This window comes from Onthophagus taurus, chromosome 6 (genome assembly GCF_036711975.1).
Source record: "Onthophagus taurus isolate NC chromosome 6, IU_Otau_3.0, whole genome shotgun sequence".
In the NCBI taxonomy this organism is placed as follows: domain Eukaryota; kingdom Metazoa; phylum Arthropoda; class Insecta; order Coleoptera; family Scarabaeidae; genus Onthophagus; species Onthophagus taurus.
This window is the reverse complement of record NC_091971.1, coordinates 5,342,053-5,364,845: the sequence shown is the minus strand read 5'-3', so window position 1 is coordinate 5,364,845 and position 22,793 is coordinate 5,342,053. Positions and strand designations below refer to the sequence as shown.

At 32.4% G+C, this 22,793-nt stretch overlaps 5 protein-coding genes across 6 annotated transcripts; 4 read left to right on the top strand and 1 right to left on the bottom strand.

Annotated features, from left to right (window-relative positions):
* The first annotated feature begins 695 nt into the window (after positions 1–695).
* On the top strand, positions 696–4,297 carry LOC111427979 (ras-like GTP-binding protein RhoL). 2 transcript variants are annotated; one of them, XM_071196300.1, is made up of 5 exons: positions 696–728; positions 1,519–1,647; positions 3,429–3,543; positions 3,602–3,719; positions 3,784–4,297. In XM_071196300.1, exons 2-5 carry the CDS (start codon positions 1,526–1,528, stop codon positions 3,999–4,001), a joined length of 573 nt encoding a protein of 190 aa, XP_071052401.1. In that variant the 5' UTR covers positions 696–728; positions 1,519–1,525; the 3' UTR covers positions 4,002–4,297. The 2 variants fall into 2 exon arrangements, with proteins under 2 accessions (XP_071052401.1, XP_022919130.1); XM_023063362.2 differs by lacking the exon at positions 696–728 and adding an exon at positions 941–1,120.
* Positions 4,298–5,167: 870 nt separating this feature from the next.
* On the top strand, positions 5,168–6,079 carry LOC111427980 (ras-related protein ced-10-like). The gene is made up of 4 exons (XM_023063363.2): positions 5,168–5,350; positions 5,404–5,518; positions 5,581–5,698; positions 5,749–6,079. The coding sequence occupies exons 1-4, from the start codon at positions 5,238–5,240 to the stop codon at positions 5,961–5,963; spliced, it is 561 nt and encodes a 186-aa protein (XP_022919131.1). The 5' UTR covers positions 5,168–5,237; the 3' UTR covers positions 5,964–6,079.
* A 2,245-nt stretch (positions 6,080–8,324) lies between these two features.
* On the top strand, positions 8,325–9,553 carry LOC111427989 (ras-related protein ced-10-like). The gene is made up of 4 exons (XM_023063373.2): positions 8,325–8,696; positions 8,748–8,862; positions 8,911–9,028; positions 9,096–9,553. The coding sequence occupies exons 1-4, from the start codon at positions 8,581–8,583 to the stop codon at positions 9,308–9,310; spliced, it is 564 nt and encodes a 187-aa protein (XP_022919141.2). The 5' UTR covers positions 8,325–8,580; the 3' UTR covers positions 9,311–9,553.
* On the bottom strand, positions 9,547–18,525 carry LOC111427730 (zinc finger protein OZF-like). The gene is made up of 2 exons (XM_023062987.2): positions 18,203–18,525; positions 9,547–11,043 (listed from the first exon to the last, which is right to left on the bottom strand). Exon 2 carries the CDS (start codon positions 11,030–11,032, stop codon positions 9,575–9,577), a length of 1,458 nt encoding a protein of 485 aa, XP_022918755.1. The 5' UTR covers positions 11,033–11,043; positions 18,203–18,525; the 3' UTR covers positions 9,547–9,574.
* Positions 18,526–18,671: 146 nt separating this feature from the next.
* Positions 18,672–22,462, top strand: LOC111427727 (coiled-coil domain-containing protein 39-like). The gene is made up of 4 exons (XM_023062983.2): positions 18,672–20,465; positions 20,519–21,005; positions 21,925–22,118; positions 22,176–22,462. The coding sequence occupies exons 1-4, from the start codon at positions 18,672–18,674 to the stop codon at positions 22,449–22,451; spliced, it is 2,751 nt and encodes a 916-aa protein (XP_022918751.1). The 3' UTR covers positions 22,452–22,462.
* Positions 22,463–22,793: the final 331 nt, after the last annotated feature.

Genomic DNA, 22,793 nt, shown 5'->3' with positions numbered 1-22,793 from the left:
TCTTATTTCTTTAACAACCTCAGTCTACACTTTGATGATTTAGGTTGCCTTTCATCTCTTCTAATATGTTACTCTTACAACATACAGAAGTGTACATTCTTAGTATAAAGACTGGTTCTAGTAACAAATATACCATTTTTAGTGCTTTATTCTGCGCAGTTTGCTTTATCAGACACTTGTTCGTGTGCATCTTCTAGTTCCATGCTTCCAACTATCCTCATAGTGGCCAAAATATCCAGAAAAGGTAACTGCAAAGATATAACTCCGTGTAAAGTTTATTACCAGATTTCTTTCTGTGCCAAATAGGTGCTCTGAATGAATTGAAAGTCAGATTCAAAAACAACATTTTCAAAGGAATTTAGATATACAATTTTAGACTAATGGGATGCAACTCATTATCTTTTACTCTGTATAAAATTTCTTACAGAGCTACGAAAATAATTAACTTTGTAATAAATTAAATTTTAATGATAAAAATAATAATAATATATATTATAAATAAAAATCAATCAGCCTTCGATTTTGTTCGATGTAATAATCAATCAAGGAAGACGTACGTAATGGATAAGGAACGGCATCGATACCCATTTACAGAGAAAGTTCATTCAAGAATACTAATTGTTTAATTATCATTAACTTATGAAGGAACGAATTGTATGCGATATTTTGGGTAGTTTTTAGTTAGCAGTCGATTGAGTTACTTCATAATAGTTAGGTTTATAATAAAGGTAATTATTTTTTATGTATTTTTTTCCTTAACATTATTTTTTAAATTGTTCTTCTTAATTCCACTAAAATTGTGTCGCCCCTAATTGAGTAATTAACGCGGACTCTGGACAATAATTGTCCTCCTCCTCCAGTTAATAAATAGTTTAGTTTAGTCATTGAGGAAGTCCTGCGGAATTTCAACATATATTCGTCATAATATTCGAAAAGCGAACAAATGAGTATTTCCAACTCGCGCATAGTGCGGTTGACAGAGAACGCGCGTTTGATAAGATAAAAGTCGTTTCCGTTTTTCGCATATGATTCTGTGCAGTTACACCTTTGGTGTCAACGAGAATCTTAGACGATTATCAAAATGACTGTTTAATCTCGATACTTTTTTTAGTCGGATTAGGTGAGTTTTGAAAATATTTTTTCTAAATTTGCGTTTACTCCATAAATGTAAGTGTGAGATAAAAAAGCGGAAAAGATGGAAACGCCCAGAGATTTCAAATGAAATGACACAGTTTTCTTTATTTGCAAATTTTTTTGTTTAAAAACAAAACGGTCTTTAAGTATTTGGAGAATTTTGTATTATTTAAGCGGACTTCAATTTGAGTTTAAATGGAGTACTAACATTTCTTTCTCGCCAATTATTTAAATTCGATTCACGTAATCATTTTTAGTTAACACACGATTTCGTGCTCTGATTATTGTCGCAATCGGTAATAGATAAGAAATACGGTCGGATAAGTTGTTGACTTTACCGTTAAACCTAACCAATATCATTATGGTTTATTTTTTCTTTTCTAGTATTAAAATGGTTGAAGGAAAACACAAAGCGAAAATTACTGTGGTTGGAGATGGCTTTGTTGGAAAGACGTGTATGTTGGTTGCTTATACGAGAAAAGAGTTTCCTGAAGAAGAGTACATACCCACAGTGTAAGAAACAAACAATTTTAAAAATTTATAAATTTCAAGAATTTTTAATGAATACAATTTTTTGAATTTATGTTCGTAATTGTGACTCAAGTTGACTTTTAATATTAGCATTGTGCACATAGCTATGACACATTATTCTTGACCACTTAAAACACTTTCACGAAGGTTTAAATAGTATGTTGTGAGATGATATGTCACATTATATTGTTTGGCTTCAAAGATAAGTTGGCCTCCAAGGCTACGATGAGGCCTAACCACTTTGAACAACATCAAAAAGATAAGCAGTTAAAAATGTAAACGCAACATCAACTAAATATTATATATATATACTATATATTACCCCATTGCAGGAAAATAAATGTACTTTGTGAGAAATCCTTTAAAATGAGCCCAAACACGACATATTTTGCTATTAAATTTTCAGAGATACTTTGATTTATATATTTTTACGAAATTCAAGATGGCCGAAAACAAATGATTTGTAAATATTGTACTAGATAATTAAAAAACCTTTAAAATGAGCCCAAACTCGATATATCTAGGTATTATAACACCGAAGATATCCGCATTTTTATAAATTCAAGATGGCCGAAAACAAAACACTAATAAGTGTCATCGATATTATTTAAAATTAATTTTTTGGTAGATATAGGGTGTGATACACCAAATTAGGTTAGAATTTTCCGATCTTTTCAAAAATCTTAAGTAATTGGATCTCAAAAGTAACTGAAAATGGCCACTTCCGGTTATAAATTTCTTCTTTACATTTCAAAGAGAAAATTTTCATGATACATTCTTTAAAATGGATCTAAACTCGATATATTTTGCTAATAAATTTTCAAATACATTTTGACTTTTTATAAAATCCAAGATGGCCGAAAAAGTGATTTGTAAATATTGTATTAGATAATTAAAAAACGTATAAAATGAGTCCAAACTCGACGTATCTAGGTATTATAACATCCAAGATATCTTCATTTTTATAAATTCAAGATGGCTGAAAACAAAACACTAATAAGTGTCATCGATACTATTTAAAATTAATTTTTTGGTAGATATAGGGTGTGATACACCAAATTAGGTTAGATTTTTCTGATCTTTTCGAAAATCTTAAGTAACTGGATCTCAAAAGTAATTGAAAATGGCCACTTCCGGTTATAAATTTCATCTTTACCTTTCAAAAATTCTTAATTTTTGTGATAAATTCTTTAAAATGAATCTAAACTCGATATATTTTACTAATCAATTTTCAGATATATTTTGACTTTAGTACTTTTTTAAAATCCAAGATGGCCGAAAACAAAACACCAATAAGTGTCATTATTGTATCTATTTAAAATGAATTTTTTGGTAGATATAGGGTGTGATACATCAAATTAGGTTAGAATTTTCTGATCTTTTCGAAAATCTTAAGTAACTGGAAAAGTAACTAAAAAGGCCACTTCCGGTCATAAATTTCATCTTTACCTTTCAAAAATTCTTAATTTTTATGATAAATTCTTTAAAATGAATCTAAATTCGATATGTTTTGCTAATAAATAAGTGTTTTTGTATCATTTTTATAAATTCAAGATGGCCGAAAACAAAACACCAATAAGTGTCATCACATGCTTTTAAAAATTAATTTTATGGAACATATAGAGTGCGATACATCAAATTAGGTTAGAATTTTCTGATCTCTTCAAAAATTTGATTATTTTTAATGTATTTGAAAAAAAAATTGTTTACATATCTTTTTAAGAATTAAAACATTATTCTATTAAATAAAATCTTTTGTGCAGATTTGAAAATTATGCTGAAGAATTGCAAATAGATGGCGTGAATTACGATCTTAGTTTATGGGACACTGCCGGACAAGAAGATTACGAAAGACTCAGGCCTTTATCTTACCCAAATGTAAGTCTAATTGAACCAAAAAAAATTGTTTTCCAAATTTTTTATTAATTTTTTATAGACAACCTGTTTCCTCTTGTGTTTTTCGATCAACACCAAAGATTCTTACGACAACATCAAAACAAAATGGGCACCGGAAGTAAGACATCACATGCCTCACACTCCAATTATCCTCGTAGGTAAGCTAAAATATTTTGATTTATTAATAAATAAATTTTATTTAATCCTTTCTTTATCTTATAGGAACTAAAAATGATTTACGACACGTTGACGATCCAAATCTTCAATTGGTTTCAATAAAAGATGGTAAAAAATTGGCGAAACTAATCAAAGCTGAGTGTTATTTAGAATGTTCCGCGCAAAGATTGCTGGGATTAGATGAAATTATCCAGGCGGCTGTTAGGGCGAGCATGAAAAAGAAGAAACCACGAAAAACCAACGATTCTTGCGATCTTTTGTAGCTTACTTTTTAGATGAAGAACGAAAATTTTGTTAATTTAAATAATTTCAAACCATTAATCTTAATGTTTTTCTTGTGTACATAATTTTTTATCTACCGATAGCGTTATGATAGTTCTATTTGAATTTACTGTCTATTTAGAAATTAAGGAACGTGTACGCGACACACAAAAGGTAAAGAGAGACCGAAAATTTGTAAGCGAGAAATACTCTTTTTTTTTAATAGAAAATAAGATTTATTTTATTTTATTTTTTTTTTGATTATGATTATAATAAAGTTTTAATAAAATTTAGTAAATTTGTCTTCTCTAATAATGTTTCTGCACCACAATATTCTGTCATGATCGGTTTTGGTCATGCTGGTCCACCAAGTATAGAAAGGAATTTACCTTTTTTTTTCATTTCATCACCATTTCTGCCAGCCCACACCGACTCTATCTATTCCAGATCGGCTTCCACATCGTTATTAGAGATCACAGATTCCAGATACCAAGATTCCAAGTTTTTTTCAGTCTTTGTCACTTTTTAAAGTATTGTGTCATAAAGGAGTGATGAACATAGCTAGGATGAAGTTAATCTTTGATAACCTCCCTCTATTTTTGTAGGTGACCAGATGCTCACTCTTTTGCAAGTTGGTGTTTATCAAACTCCAGTCACCATAAGGAAAATTCCAGGATACTTTTTCTTTCTTTATTTTTAACTCCAACCACAGCTGTTCCTTTTTTTGCCAACATGGCCGTTCAGATCATCTAAGACGAATTTAGTCTCCCCAAATAGTATGTGAGTTATGACGTCATCTAGGTCTTGACTTGGTCTTGTCCTGCATGCAGTATATACTTATGTTTCTTTTCAGGATTTTAGTAAGTTCTTGGCTGCGCCTCACCTTCATGCAATTATGCCCAAATTTATTATTAGCCGTGTACTTCATTTTAGGAGAAAGTTGTAATCCTCGTGGAGAGTTTGGGCCGTTGACTCTAACAATAAGATTCGTCTGAGAGAACATTACTAAACTGAGGATATTATGTGGCACAATATATTAATTTATTTATTTTGGAATTTTCGTCGCGTGTTATTTATTTATTGTGTCACAAACGAAAACAATTATAATAGCCCACACGGGGCTTCTTATTTACTTTTTTGGATTGCGTTTAATCTTATCGTCGCAAATAAAATTGTGAAAAGCATTAAACACGTTTATAATATTTTAGTGTTGTGCTTACAACTGCTATTAATTGAAAATGAACAAAAACATAAAAATTACCATCGTCGGAGATGGTTCTGTGGGAAAAACGTGCTTGTTAATTTGTTATACGACCAAAAAACCGTGTATGTTAGAGTATATTCCAACTGTGTAAGTAAAAATTTTTACTTAATTTTATGTTGTTTACGAATTAATTATTTTAGTTTCGATAATTACGATCAAGATTACATTTTGGATGGGAATGAGTATAAAATTAGTTTGTGGGATACCGCAGGACAAGAAGGTTATGATCGATTAAGAGTTTTCTCTTACCCGAATGTAAAAAAAATGTTTTATTTCTTTGCTTAACATCTTGTTTTAAATTCTTGGTTTATTTATAGACTGATTGTTTTGTCCTTTGTTATGCCATCAACGGTTTGGCATCGTTAGTGAATATTAAAGAAATTTGGGTTCCTGAATTGAAAAGACATCGACCTTTCACTCCTATTGTTTTAGTTGGTACGTAAACGTTTTAATATTAAACTCAAATTCATTAAATTCCTTTCCAGCGACTAAATGCGATTTACGGAACGTTGACGATCCGAATTTACGACTAATATCAACGGAGAAGGGGTTACAGTTAGCAAAAGATATTAAAGCAGTGCAATATTTGGAGTGTTCCGCTCACGATATGATTGGAGTTGAACAAGTTATTGAATGTGCGGTTCGAGCTACTTTAAAACCATTACCAACGTCGAAAAAAAGAAGATGTTTGATTTTGTAAATTTCGTCGAAATGGATTAATATTATAATCTCATGTAATTTTTTTATATTACTTTTGTTATGGACAGATTTTATAAATCTATATCGCTTTTTAATAATAATATTTAAAAAAAGTTATTTGATGATTCCAAACTTGTCAAAATGACGTATAATTCAAGTTGGTAACAATTTTTTTTGACGTTTAACAATTTATTCCTCAAAAACTAAACATAATTTTGAGAAACGGTTTCTATCACTAAAAAGTAGACACTTTTCTTCATTATATTCGGAAAATCGAAGTCAATTATCCCAGAAATTGATTTTTAATGAATTTTTAAAGTTAAATCTAAATCCAACGAAACTATTAAAAAATTGAGCAACTTTGACAATTTTTTTCTCAAAAACTAAACATAATTTTGAGAAACGCGTTCTTTCACTAAAAAGAAGACACTTTTCTTTATTATACTTAGAAATTTCAGATAATTTTTCCAAGAAATAGATTTTTCGTGAATTTTTAAAACTAATTCCATAACCAATTAAAAAATTGAGCAACTTTGACAATTTTTTTCTCAAAAACTAAACATAATTTTGAAAAACGGTTTCTTTCACTAAAATGAAGACACTTTTCTTTATTATACTTAGAAGTTTCAGATAATTTTTCCAAGAAATAGATTTTTCGTGAATTTTTAAAGTCAACTCCAAAACCATTTAAAAAATTTATCAACTTTGACAATTTATTCCTCAAAAACTAAACATAATTTTGAAAAACGGTTTTTTTCACTAAAAAGAAGACACTTTTCTTTATTATATTTATAAATTTCAGATAATTTTTCCAAGAAATACATTTTTCATGAATTTTTAAAGTTATCTCCAAAACCAATTAAAAAATTAATCAACTTTGACAATTTTTTTCTAAAAACTAAACATAATTTTGAAAAACGGTTTCTTTCACTAAAATGAAGACACTTTTCTTTATTATACTTAGAAATTTCAGATAATTTTTCCAAGAAATAGATTTTTGATGAATTTTTAAAGTTAACTCAAAAACCAACGAATCTATTAAAAAATTGAGCAACTTTGACAATTTATTCCTCAAAAACTAAACATAATTTTATGAAACGGTTTCTTTCACTAAAAAGAAGACACTTTTCTTTATTATATTTAGAAATTTCAGATAATTTTTCCAAGAAATAGATCTTTCATGAATTTTTAAAGTTAACTCCAAAACCAATTAAAAACTTGATCAACTTTCACAATTTATTCCTCAAAAACTAAACATAATTTTATGAAACGGTTTATTTCACTAAAAACTAGACACTTTTCTTTATTATATTTATAAATTTCAGATAATTTTTCCAAGAAATACATTTTTCATGAATTTTTCAAGTTAACTCTAAAACCAATTAAAATTAATCAAATTTGACAATTTATTCCTCAAAAACTAAACATAATTTTGAAAAACCGTTTCTTTCACTAAAAAGAAGACACTTTTCTTTATTATATTTGAAAATTTCAGATAATTTTTCTAAGAAATAGATTTTTCGTGAATTTTTAAAGTCAACTCTAAAACCATTTAAAAAATTTATCAACTTTGACAATTTATTCCTCAAAAACTAAACATAATTTTGAAAAACGGTTTCTTTCACTAAAAAGAAGACACTTTTCTTTATTATATTTATAAATTTCAGATCATTTTTCCAAGAAATAGATTTTTCATGAATTTTTAAAGTTAACTCCAAAACCAATTAAAAAATTAATCAACTTTGACAATTTATTCCTCAAAAACTAAATATAATTTTGAAAAACGGCTTCTTTCACTAAAAAGTAGACACTTTTCTTTATTATATTTATAAATTTCAAATAATTTTTCCAAGAAATAGATTTTTCATGAATTTTTAAAGTTTACTCCAAAACCAATTAAAAAATTAATTAATTTTGTCAATTTATTCCTCAAAAACTAAACATAATTTTATGAAACGGTTTCTTTCACTAAAAAGTAGACACTTTTCTTTATTATATTTATAAATTTCAGATAATTTTTCCAAGAAATAGATTTTTCGTGAATTTTTAAAGTCAACTCCAAAACCATTTAAAAAATTAATCAACTTTGACAATTTATTCCTCAAAAACTAAACATAATTTTGAAAAACGGTTTCTTTCACTAAAAAGTAGACACTTTTCTTTATTATATTTATAAGTTTCAGATAATTTTTTCAAGATATAGATTTTTCATGAATTTTTAAAGTATTACAAAACCAATTAAAAAATTAATCAACTTTGACAATTTATTCCTCAAAAACTAAACATAATTTAGAGAAACGGTTTCTTTCACTAAAAAGTACACACTTTTCTTTATTATATTTGGAAATTCATAAATTTTTCATAAATTTTTAATCACGATTAACAGAGAATTATTAAGACTTGTAGAATCACATAGAAACGTTTTAAACCATAACCAAATTTTTGCATTCCCTTACCATATTATTATCAACTACTAATATTTAAAACTAACATTAACCTTATTCACTCGTCTTATTTACTTTTCAACTCTATATAATCTTATCATTAAGTAAAAATGTTTAAGCGGTTCCGTACTTCAGTATAGGTATTTGAACCTTCACATTATAATTCCTTAAGAAATGAGGAATCAAAATATCAAAATTACGATCGTTGGCGATGGATACGTAGGAAAAACATGTCTCTTAGTTTGTTACACGACAAAGCAAAGACCCACATCGCAGTATATACCAACTGTGTAAGTAGAAACGTTTTTGTAATTAAACTATAACAGGAAATAAAATCTTAGTTTCGATAATTATGACGAAGATTACACTTTGGATGAAAAAACCCATCGAATAACGATATGGGATACGGCGGGGCAAGAAGATTACGATAGACTCCGAGTTATATCTTACCCAAATGTAAGAATTTTCTTTAACAATTAACTTAATTTATCTTATAATTTATAGACTGCTTGTTTCGTACTTTGTTTTGCCATTAACAATTGGAATTCGTTTCTCAATATTAAGGCAAAATGGGTTCCGGAATTAAAACAACACGAACCTTTCACTCCTATTATTCTTGTAGGTATGACAAAAAAAAAAGAATTTTCTTTGAATGTTTAAATTTAAATAAATAATTTTGTATTTTGTAGCAACCAAATGTGATTTACGTAAAGTTGACGATCCAAATTGGGATTTAGTGCCTATCGAAAAAGGATTAGAAGCGGCTAAAGAGATAAAAGCTGCGCAATATTTGGAGTGTTCCGCTTATGATATCACCGGAATTGAAGAAGTTATTGAAAATGCAGTTCGAGTTTCTTTACAACCTCCTCCAATGCCTAAAAAAAGAACTTGTGTTATTTTATAATAAGTAGCCGAGGCAGCTAAGTTGCCGAGGCAGTAGCTCATAAGTGCATGTAAAAAGAAAAGTCATTATCAAGCTGGATAACACCGAAATCAAAAAGATAAAAAAGTGTTATCTAATAAATAAATTAAATTTTTTCAAAAAATAAATTTTATTATAATATATTTTTTGTTAATAGATTAGTATTTTTTTGTTCAACAAAAAAAACATCCTGAGTAATAAATTACTTAAACTATAACTTGGTTACAAAATCAATATAATTTATTTTTATTGATGATCCCCATATAACAACTTTTTAAAAGATTCTTCATTAATTGTATCCAAACTATTTCCCTTTTTCTCTGATTGATCTTCAGGACTGGATAAATAAAGAGTTTGGACATCAGGAAGTCCGGGAGATAAAACCATCGAAAAAAAATCCGTATTCTCACCACCTCCATAAGAGTTATCCACCGTTTGATTGTTATTATTCTCATTGTTGTTATTATTTGGGGGTACTCTTATAATGTTTTGCCCATCATAAGCAAAATTTTGACCGATAATCTCTCCTTGAGCATTAAAAACGATCGAATTAACACTCTCACTCGAACTCTTTTCGTTATTATTTACTTTATTAGCTTTTTGGATAATTTTATCGACTAAAATCGGTGCTCTAATAACGGATCCTGGTGGATTTGCGAGACATTTATGAGATTTTTGACTAACTTTGTATCGAAAACTTTTGTCGCAAGCTGTACATTTATATGGCATAACTCCTGTATGTATTCTGCGATGAACCAAATAAGAAACTCTTTGTCTAAAACATTTTCCGCATGTTTCGCAAGCAAAGGGACGTTCTCCTGAATGAATTCGTTCGTGGTTATGAAGCGTGGATAATTCTTTAAAAGCTCGACCACATTCTCCGCAAACATGTGGCTTTTCGGATGAATGATACAACATATGTTTATGATATGATTGTTGAAACGTAAATGATTTATTACATTGCGTACAAAAATACGGCATCTCACCAGTATGCAATCTTTTGTGTTTCTTTAAAAAATATTTAGTTGTAAATAATTTGAAGCAAACATCGCATGCCCATTGTTTATTTTCGGATTTTTCAATCTTTTCCGAATTTACATCTTTCTCGTCTTTCTCCTGAATTTTTGGTTGTTGAATCAATTTATTTTCGATTTCAACACTTTTATTAATAACCGCGGTTTCTTGTTGATTCGTAAAACCGAAATGAGCCACCCTCAAATGCACCATCAGACTTCCTCTCATCTTAAACTTTTTACTACACAAATGACAATGATAACTATACTTCCCGGTTTGCAAATCCGCTTGCGTTTGATGTAAAAGTTTTTGGTGCATCTCCAAAATGTTTTCATCGGAAAATGAAAAATTACAAATATCACAACGAATCAATTTCGTTTTTGAAATTTTATCTGTTTCGCTTTGCGATTCTGTATGAAGGATGTTGAGTTGATTCGAAGAAAAAAAATCCGGGGTATGATCAGAATGAACTATGGAAGGAATCGTTTGAATCGTGGTTGCTTTTATGAAATTTTCTTGGATGTGGCTAAATAGATGGATTGTTAATTTGTCTAATCCCATTAAAAGCTCGTTGCATACTGGGCATGATATTGGAGATGTTGCTGCTGTTATTAAACTACTTCTTAATGAATCCACCCCTTCGAAGTGTGGTTTAAGGCATAATGGACATGATAAGAGCTTAATTTCCATTTCGTTTTAATCTGAAAATATAAAAAATAACATTAATATTTATTTTGCAATCCAAACAGCTGTATAATGAGGCAGTGGAGTGCATTTGATTGTAAAAGAAACCACCAGAGGCTTTTTAAATACAAATGTGTTGGTTTTAAACCGAGGAAGCGAAGCTGCCGAGGCAGTAGTTCATAAACTACAGCAAAAATAAAAGTCGTTATTTCGATATTAATATGTCATATCGTAGCCGAGGCAGCGAAGCTGCCGAGGCAGTAACTCCTAAACTACAGCGAAAATAAAAGTTGTTATTTCGATATTAACATGCTATATCGTAGCCGAGGCAGCGAAGCTGCTGAGGCAGTAGAGACTACTTGATTGTAAAAAAAGGCATCAAAGCCTTTTTTTAACATAAATAATATGTTAGTTTTAAGCCGAAGCAGCGAAGCTGCCGAGGCGGTAGTTCATAAACTACAGCAAAAATAAAAGTCGTTATTTCTATATTAATATGTCATATCGTAGCCGAGGCAGCTGCGCTGCTGAGGCAGTAGAGAGTACTTGATTGTAAAAGAAGGCATCAGAGTCTTTTTTTAACATAAATCATATGTTAGTTTTAAGCCGAAACAGCGAAGCTGCCGAGGCAGCAGTTCATAAACTACAGAAAAAATAAAAGTCGTTATTTCGATATTAATATGTCATATCGTAGACGAGGCAGCTACGCTGCTGAGGCAGTAGAGAGTACTTGATTGTAAAAGAAGGCCTCAGAGCCCTTTTTTAACACAAATAATATGTTAGTTTTAAGCCGAAGCAGCGAAGCTGCCGAGGCAGTAGCTCCTAAACTACAGCGAAAATAAAAATCGTTATTTCAATATTAACATGTTATATCGCAGCCGAGGCAGCGAAGCTGGTGAGGCAGTAGAGAGTACTTGATTGTAAAAGAAGGCCTCAGAGCCCTTTTTTAACACAAATAATGTAGGACTGCTGGGGAAATAAATAAAAAAAAAAACACGCACTCAATAACTGTAATTATAATGTTATTTAAAAAAGAATAAAAACAAAACAAAACCAGGTAATGTCTTTTGTAACTATGAACATGTTTTATACATTTCAACAGTTATGGTCTCTGATATTTCTTATATTTCGATTCACAAACGTCTTCTTCTCTTAGCTGCGACCGACTGACTCACACTGACTCACAGGCCTATCTCCCGTCCACTCCTTAACCGACGACAGTCGACACTGCCCGATTCCATTCCCACATCTCGTCCATCCTGACTGACATTCGCCTCGAATGTATCTTCATCTGGATTGTCATTTTCTCCAAATGCGTCTTCATCCGGATTGATACTGACCCAAGGTTTCATGTTGTCTACACTCGTAGTAGTCTTCCGTGGTCCTGCATGATCTCCAATCTTGTCTACTTCATACCGGTCTGGACCTATCTTCTTAACGACACGATAAGGACCTAGGAACTTTGGCAGTAACTTTGACGTATTCTGGAATTGTGTCCTCTTGATGGCCACCCATTCTCCTTCTTCATAGTTCCTTGCTAGTTTTCGTTTCTTATTATAGGTTTTCATATTTTCATCTTGAACTTTTTTCATTTGCTCTTTCGCTTGTATTTGCATGTGTTCTCTCTCTTTCACAAATGAGTTTATGATTTCTTCTTCTACCATCTCTTTCAACTTTATTTGGTCTTTTCTTTTCATTTCTACTCCAAAAAGTAATTCAAATGGGGTTCGACCAATACTCCGGTGATATGTACTATTGAGGATCTCTTGCAACTTTCTAACATGTCGAAACCAATTTTCAGGTTGTTCGATGCATAATTTGGTTAACGTTGGTATGATTACTCTATTGACTCTCTCAACCTGTCCATTTCCTCGTGGTACGCCAGTTGTGATTTTCACATGTTTTATTTTCTCGTCAACACAATAGTCTTTGAAATCCCTTGAGGTAAACGCAGCTCCTCTGTCCGAAATAATCATCCTGGGACTTCCAAAAATTTCTTTCTGCTTTTCTAGTTTTTCAAGAACTTCTTTTGTTGCTGTCGTTTTTGTTGGGTGTATCCAAACGAATTTTGTAAAAGAATCAATGACTACAAATAAATATTGATATCCTTTTCCTGTCTTTGTCATAGGACCTAAATGGTCTATATGATAGGTCTGCAATGGAGCATCGCCCTTTTCTATTGAATTCAAGTATCCTTCTTGTTTACCCATCTTCCTCTCGGTAAGTATACATGGTACACAGTTCATAATTAACTTTCGAATCTTCTCCTCTAGGTTGTCGATATAATATTCTCGTTCGATCAAGTCTTTTGTTTTCTTCACTGCGAAATGACCATTGTCATGTGCACTTCGTATTACTTGGTGTTGCATTATCGTAGGGACAACTAGTAGTTCACATCCATTTTTGTTCTTATACAAGATGCCATTTTTTAGTTCATAATCCCCATAAGGTTGAGTTTCCAATATTTTCGTAATTGCCTTAAGATGTTCGTCCTGTAGTTGAGCCCTTTTCAATCGCTCTGGAAATTCTGTTTGTATTATCATTGTTATTGGGTTCCGACTCAGTGCGTCACAATGCTTCATTTGATTTCCTGGCCTATGTTGAATGGTATAGTTAAACTCTTCGAGCAATAAAGCCCATCTAGCAACTCTCGTGCACAGGTCTTTTTTGTTCATTGTAGCTGCAAATGCTGCACAATCAGTTAAGATTTTGAAGTGTATGCCCAGCAGATACACACGGAACCTCTTTAAAGCTTCTATGACAGCCAGCACCTCCAATTCATAGCTGTGATATTTCTTCTGGGTATCATTTGTCTTTCTACTCCAGTAGTAAACAGGATATAATCTTCCGTCTTCTTGACACTTTTGCAATAACACTGCCCCGAATCCGTCTTGGCTTGCGTCTACATGCAGTTCAGTTTCCTTGTTATGATCAAAGATTTTCAATATTGGTTCTGTACTTAAAATCTCCTTTAATTTTCTAAATGCAACTTCCTCTTCCGGTCCAAATGAAAATTTCTTTTTTCCTTTCAGAAGATCACTTAGTGGTTTCGCAATCAAAGCGTAGTCTTTGATGTACTTTCGGAAATAGCCTGCCAATCCCAGGAAACTCTGAACCTTTTTCATTGTAGCTGGTTTTGGAAAATTTACAACGGCTGCTACTTTCTGCTTGTTAGGCTTCACTCTTCCGTTTTCTATTTCGTGTCCTAGATATTCCACTTTAGTCTTTAAAAACTGACATTTCTGCCACTTGAAATCTAATCCAAACTTCTTTGCTGTTTCCAGAACTTCTTCTAGTCTTTTTATTGCTTCTTCGACATCTTCCGCTGGTATTATAATGTCATCCATGTACATAATAACTATTCCCTTTCTCATTAACTCCCTGAAAACATTATTGACATATCGTTGAAATACTGCTGGCGAATTACATAACCCAAACGGCATGCGCAAGAATTCAAACTGTCCACTCGGAGTTACGAACGAGGTATATTTTATACTATCTTCTGCGACTGGTACGTGAAAAAATCCATTTTTCAGGTCCAAAGTCGTAAATATTCTTGATCCTGTTAGTTGGTCAATAACGTCTTCGATCACGGGAAGTGGATAGCGGTCTTTAATAATCTTTCGGTTTAGCTTTCTGAAGTCAATGCAAATTCGAGTACTTCCGTCTTTTTTCTTGACTAAGACAATCGGACTAGCATAATCTGAAGTGCTTGGTCTTATTTTACCAGTGTTGAGCCATTCCTCGATCTGTTTTTCGACTTCGTATTTCTCTGGAATTGATAATCTTCTTGGAGGCTGGTACACCGGTATGTCGTCTTGAAGGATAATCTTTACCTGTATGTCTGACGGTGGTGTAATGACTTCTTTCGGCTTATATTTTGCAATCATATTCGCTACATCTTCGTAATATGCTTGTGCTCCTACATCTAAAGAGTCTTGTACATCTATGAGAAGTATGTCATTTTCCTCTGAGTGCTTTTGGGTTTCGACCGGTGTTCCTCGACTGCTCACTTCGATTTCGTCCGAGTTAATCATCAATGTAACATTTTCCAAAATAGGTTTTCCAACAATTAATTCCATGGGTATCGCGTCGTCAGGTGCTATATGTATAGCTGTTCTAAAATCGCATTCATCCACAACAATTCGACCATTGAATCTTCCCAAGGTTTTGACTGAGTTGTCTCCTATTCCTTTTAGTGTTATAGTATTTTCTTGGAATTTAGGCGCTCCTATTCTGATATAACTACTGGCCTTTAACAAATTTAAATCGCTTCCAGTGTCAATGAATGCTTGAATTACGTGGTCGTTTAATCTGATTTGTTTATATCCTGGTAATTGTTGTTTGGTTTCATGAATTACATACGACCTTTTTGTCTCTTCTTGTTTCTCACCTGTCCTCTTTGTTCCATTCTTGCAGTCTCTGGCAATATGTCCGAATCCATTACATGAGAAACATTTCATACCTCTTTCTCTATTGCGGCAGTTCTGGGAAACGTGCCCTATCTTTCCACAGTTAAAACACCGCTCTTCTCTTTTGTTATCCTGCTTCCTCTGTTTGCTGCTCTTATAATTTCCATCATCATTTCCCTTTGTCTGTTTACCTTTCATTTTCTCGTAAAGCTTCAATTTCTCTTTAAATTCTTTTAAGGAATGTGTTCCGTATAGGATCGCTTTATTGATTTCGTCATCTACGATGCCGTCAATTACGTATTCCATGAGAGCGTCCTCTTCGATACTTCCTTGTGCTGCTATTTCTCTCATTTTCAATAAATACTGTTGTAGAGTCTCTTCTTTCTTCCTTTTTCTAGCCGATAACATTTTGTGTAACGCTGCTGTGTTAATTGTTTTCCTAAATTCTCCCTGAAGTTTAGTCTTAAAGGAGTTCCAATTTGAGATTCCTTTTTCCGACTTTATAAATAACAGAGCTTCGCCTTTTAATAGTCTTTTCGCATAAATTAGCATCTCCACGTCATTCCAACCCATCAATGTGGCGGTCTCTTCAAATTCCGTCATCCATTTGTCCACCGAACAAGTGTCACTTCCGTCAAAAGCACTTACGGTGTCTTCCACGTCTTTGAACGTCAAAACGAACTTTGGTACAGTCTTCTTCTGGTTTGTTTTGCCGCTATTTCGACTGGCTGAAAAATCTGCTACGTCGTCATCACTTTCATGCTCTTCTTCGTCGTTATTTACTAAATCTTCGGCCTCTTCACTCTTGTCGTCTTTCTGTGTTAGCGGTACTCTTTCATCGTCGTCGTTTGTTGCGCCGCTTCCGCATTTCAAAAGTTTCAGATTTGTTAGCTTATTACAGAGCATCCCGATTAATTCTTCTTTATCGTTCGCGTCGTTATCGATTTTCAGAACCTGACAGATCGAATTTAGTTCACCCAGCGTGAGAGTGTTCTTTGCAAGATCGATTTTCTCTTTCATAGCGCCTTCGTCGTCAAAATTAAATCCGCTAAATTCTCGTAATCTCTTGCGATTATTACGGTCACCGTCGTTCCCAAATATCAACTTATGACACGCTTTTATCGCCTTCGTTGAGGCTTTTGTAATGTTCTGCTCGATCGGCAAAATGCTTCCCAAAGTATTCATTTTCGAAGCAGTTTTTATACAGAAACCTCTCGCAATTTAATATTCGTAAATAAACATGCAACTTAGTTTTCGTCCTTGTCGAGCCGCGCCGCCAGTGGTCTTGCAGGTGTTGTTTACGTCTTACTGGCGTCAGATATCGCCGTCGCCGAATCTTGTATATTCCCGTCTTCACAGCCCTCGTCTATTTTCCAGCACTATAGTTCTGTTTCAACTTATTTATTAATGTTCGCTTATTTTCACGTATTTCGATTACCGATCGCGGTTGAGCCCCCAAATTGTAGGACTGCTGGGGAAATAAATAAAAAAAAAAAACACGCACTCAATAACTGTAATTATAATGTTATTTAAAAAAGAATAAAAACAAAACAAAACCAGGTAATGTCTTTTGTAACTATGAACATGTTTTATACATTTCAACAGTTATGGTCTCTGATATTTCTTATATTTCGATTCACAAACGTCTTCTTCTCTTAGCTGCGACCGACTGACTCACACTGACTCACAGGCCTATCTCCCGTCCACTCCTTAACCGACGACAGTCGACACTGCCCGATTCCATTCCCACAATAATATGTTAGTTTTAAGTCGAAGCAGCGAAGCTGCCGAGGCAGTAGCTCCTAAACTACAGCGAAAATAAAAATCGTTATTTCGATATTAACATGTTATATCGCAGCCGAGACAGCTGTGCTGTTGAGGCAGTAGAGTATACTCAATTGTAAAAGAGGGCATCAGAGCCTTCTTTTAACAAAAATATGTTAGTCTCAATCCGAAGCAGCAAAACTGCCGAGGCAGTAGCTCGTAAATTACACCCAAAATAAAAGTAGTTCTTTCGATATTAATATGTTATATCGCAGCCCAAACAGCGAAGCTGCCGAGGCAGTTGTTCATAAACTACAGCAAAAATAAAAGTCGTTATTTCGATATTAATATGTCATATCGTAGCCGAGGCAGCTGCGTTGCTGAGGCAGTAGAGAGTATTTGATTGTAAAAGAAGGCATCAGAGCCTTTTTTTAATACAAATAATATGTTAGCTTTAAGCCGAACCAGCAAAGCTGCCGAGGCAGTAGAGAGAACTTAATTTTTTAACATAAATGTGTTAGATTTAAGCCGAAGCAGCGAAGCTGCCGAGGCGGTAACTCGTAAACTACAGCTGAAAATAAAAGTCGCTATCCCCGATTTTTATCGAAGTGATTCCATACTTTATGTACACAGTGTATAAAAAGTGACAAGCTGCTTATGCAACCCTGCTAACAAACATGTTAAGTATTTCTCAATTAGTAAGTTAATTTCTTCCAGATTTTCTTTTCTTCCATTAGGGTTAAAAATAGAACATAAAAGCAAACAGATTATCCAGGATATCCAGCAGAAAAAAATTCCTTGTGATTTTATAGAATGTTGAAGTTTTCTAATCATTACAAACACCAACCACAGCTAATACAAAGTTAATGTTTCATTTAACTACTACATTATTACAGGATATTCTACGAATATTTCGTTTCTAAAAACTTTCAAATAAGTTTTATAATTATGCTTTAATTACCTTTAAATTTTTTATGTTACTATATATAATCAAGAAACTTACCTGAAGGTTAATTCACTGATGTTGAAATAAACAATAGTGACTTATTTTTAGAATAAAGCTCGTAGCAATGTGTTCTTATAAATTTCCACTACTTAAAAAGACAAAATCACCACAAAAAATGATGGTGATATCCCTCAATTAGGTGTAAATAAAAGCGAATTTTCAATCACACATTGATGGCATACGAAACGAACTCAAGACCATGAGAGAAAACCTAAATTTAAACTCCAAACTGTTGCGTATATCCACACAGTCAGAGTTTTCTAAAAATATAAGGAAGCCGTTATGGCAACCAAACATTTTATTAACATATAATGTCAATTTTAAACGTATAATTATTTTTTGTTGTACGTGTTTTAAGGAAGGGTTGCGTTTAATTAATGGGGATGGTTTTTTGTTTACACAACCATTTTAATTAATTTGTAATCATTTTTTTGTACGCGTTTTTTAATTAATTGTCCGGTTAAAAATGGCTTTAAATATGGATGAGGTTTTAAACGAAATCGGCTGGAACAAAGGTTTTAATATTCCCATAGCTAATAAAGAAAATCAAGGATTGATGTTGGAATTTCAAAAGTTGCTGAATCAAAGAGAAGCGTTTAAAAAGAAATTTGAGAATGAAACAAATAAATTTAAAGCTTATGAGAAACATTTAAAATTCATTAAAGAGGAATCTGAGCAAAATGAGAAACTTTTAATGGATTATGATCGCCAAATTAAAACGGAAAAACATAAATATTTAAAATTAAAGTGTGAAAATGAGAAAACTGACCAGGATATAAAAGGGGTGAGAAAACATATTGAGGAAATCGGGGCAAGAAATGATGAGAAAAGGAATGAGTTGAGTAAAGTTATGAATAGAATCGAGAAAGCTAAGGTTGTCTTTAATTGGGATCTTGAAGCTAATAAATCCACGGAGGAGTGTGTCGAAGAACAACTTAATGATGAGAATGTTCTAAAAAAATATTCCGAATTAGATGCGCGCAAATTAAAAACTTTGGAAGCTCGAAGACAAAAATTGCAATCATGTTTAACAGAAAAATTGGAAAAAGCTGAGAAAATCAATGCAGCAATCGCAAATTATCTCAGCATGCAACATAAAACCAATGTAATACTTTGCGAGCAAGAAAACGAAAAAAAATTATTAATTAAGCGTTGGCAAAATGCTGTTAAAAATTTGAGAAAACGGGACCAAGAAATTTCTAGATTTAAATGTGATATAAAACAAATCGAGGAATGCATAAGAGAACGCGAACAAATGTTAAATGAAGAAGAATCGTTTTTTCACCAACAAGAATACCACAACAAAGAGATGGAGAATGAAATTGCCGAATTAAACGTTTTAAATTCGCGCGCAAGAAAAGAATTACAAGATAGTACTAAATTTACTTTAGAAGTAAACGTGAATTTTACCACAACAAAAACAACTTTGTTAATCGTTTCAACTAAATTGGAACGTGCAAGAAAAGAAAACAAAAATTATAAAAACCAAATGAATAAAATTAATGAATCAATTCAAAAATCATTAACTACCATCAGAGAGTTAGAGATAAAACTGTTAAAAGTTAAATCAATTTCAACAACAGCAACAGATAAAGCAAAACATTTCCACGATTTAATTAAAAACGAAGAAATGCTTTATAAAATATTAACCAAAGATATTAATAAATCTCAAGACGTCTCTCTCAAGAACCGAAATGGTTTGAAAGAAATCAATGATGAAACGACAAAAATAAAATTACAAATTCCTAAAACTTTATTGACGATTCGAAATGCTCATAACAAGGTTAACCATGTAATGAAAACCGTTTACTTACAAACCGAAATGAGTTATCGCTTAGCTTACTATAAATACCAACTGAAATTGAAAATATCAGATCTTGAAGGTACCTCGGAGAAAAAGGAAGACAAAGAAGTAATGGATGAGAAAATAGAAGAATTTGAAAAAAGATTGGGGTTTCACAGAGAGAAAAGAATTTTTTTAAAGAATCAAGTTTTAAAAGTTGAAGAGGAAATGAGAAGACTTACCATGCATAAAATAGAGGATGCAAAAAAATTAGATCGCCTAAAAAGTAAGCTACAAGACGAGAAAATGCTTTTTGAAGGGGGCGTCAAACAAACGGCTATTATGAAAATGAAAATTCAAAAAATGCATGTTGACATGAATATGTTGCGATTAAAACTTTCCCAATTAGAAAAAGCTTTAACCAAAGAAGTCGATAACATATACGATTTACAACGATTCAAATTATTCTTAGAAACCGTATTAATTCACCTAACTTAACCAAACAACATAATAAAAATCCTTTTTTCTAGACACTAAAAGAACGCGAAATTGAAATTAACACCCACTGTCAAATCTTAGAAGCATCCAAAAAGAATTTAGAGGAAACTCGAAGTCGATTAAAAGCTGACATCAATTCCAAAAAACTTCGAGTTACTCAATTTCAACAGAAGCATCACATAGCACTTGCGGTGCTGGGTTCTTGCGAAGACGGGGAACCTTTATCGATGGAAGAATATAGAACGAAAGAAGAGGAACAACGGGTATTGTTAAAGGATGAGCACGAAGATTTAAAACGAAAAATTGAGATAACCGAAAAAGAACTTCAAGCTATGGAAAATACTCTTCATGTTGTTAATAAAACGAACGATGTGTTTTTAAGGACGTTAATGCCCAAACATGAGGAAATCGATCGGAATGAATCGGATATTATGAAAATGGAAGATGAAACTATTAAAAAATTTGATGTGTTTAAGGAACGAAAGAGGGTGTTTAAGGGGATGCAAAAAAAATTAAATGGTATGATTTCACATCTTATTCTGCTTCTTTTAGCGCTAGTGGATTTCTCCATTATCGTCTCCAATCCATCCGGTTTTCAGCGACCCATCATTATTCATTCTATCTTTCCATCTCGTATGGGGCCTGCCTCTACTTCTTCTATCTGCCATGATTGATCTAAAAGCTATGCTTGCAGCTTTTTCTGATAATGTGTCCAGCCAGTATCTGCTTCTATAAGTGGTTCAAATGTTCGCTTCCGTCAGATTGCGCTTCGTAAGTTAAAACTGATCTGACCAAGATCTTATACATCCTCACCTAGATATGTTCTTTGATTACTGCACATGGTAACATCTGCTTGCAGCTTGTATTAAGTCTTCTATTCTTGTACTCGTATAAAGATTACACCTAGATACTTGAATGCATGAAAATTCTCGAAAGTATATTCGCCTACTGTTATAGTTTCAGGTCTTAACCTCTGTTCACTTCAGGTTATCTTCATAGCTTCTCATAATTTATGGCCATTATCAATACATCATACGCATATTTGAAATGACTTTATCATTATGCTGTCTCTGTTTTCGAAGTCACCAATGGCACAGTGTAAGTCAATTAAACATTAACATTAGCGCCGACAGTGCACCTCCCTATCTCACACCATTCCATATCTCAAAACCATCGGATATTGTATGATGACAATGGTCATCACTGCTACCTGCGTTAGTTTTTGGCGGATTCCTATTTGTCTGATATCATATAAAGTTCCATTTATACTTTTGATATGTTAGTGTTTCAGATGAAACTTGATTTATCTTGATTCCATTCCAATTGAGTATCCTAAAACAATGAAGCAGTATTAATTTGTTTGTAAAAATCATTATTTCAACATGGAACATAATTTTCAACATGAATTATTTATTATCACCAAAATATTTTAAAATAGATACGCAAAACAAACTGGACAAGAAACGCGAAGAATTTCAAGTGGAACTTAAACATCGTGAAGAATTAGAAAGTATATATCTCAACGTAAAACGTGAATTACTCGAATATAATGAAAAATTTGCCAAAATTTTACACAATGTAAAAACGTATAAAAAGAAAATAATATCAAATCAACATTCAGAGAGGACTTTGGTATAATATAAAATTATTTTTAATATGGCTTAATTAAAACGCCTTTATTTTAATTAGAGAAATTTGGAAATCAAGCAATTCGATGGTGCGAATAAACAAACTCTTCATCAAATTGCCGTTTTAGCAAACGAAAATGAAGCTCAATCTCCAACGATTGAAAATTTGTTTTTAGAAAATAATTTGAGTTTACCTTCGTTGGGAAGTAAATCGTTATCTGTTAGTAGCAGTAGCTGTCTTTCGTTGCCGATTAAGGGCGATATAAATTTTTCAGGAAGGACATCTACGTCAGCACTAACACAAATAGTTTTAAAATTTGATGATATTAATAAATAATTTAGCTTCAATCTCTGTTAATTCTTTAATTTTATCCTTAATTACTAGGTCTAGTGGTAGTTCTAGTTTTACACTATTACTAGAACTAACACAAGACCTAGAACTAGAATCATTCGGGTTTAGCCGTCTTGAGAGACGTGCGGCTAAATCCGAATGCTTCTAGTTTTCGGTCTGTTTACAAGTTACAGTGAAAGTGTAAAACTAGAACTAACACTACACCTAGAATCATTCGGATTTAGCCGTTTTTAGAGACGTGCGGCTAAATCTAGTTTTGCAGTTTGTTAATTATCATACCCGATGTCATCGTTGCAAGTATGCAACCAATATCACAGTATTGCACGC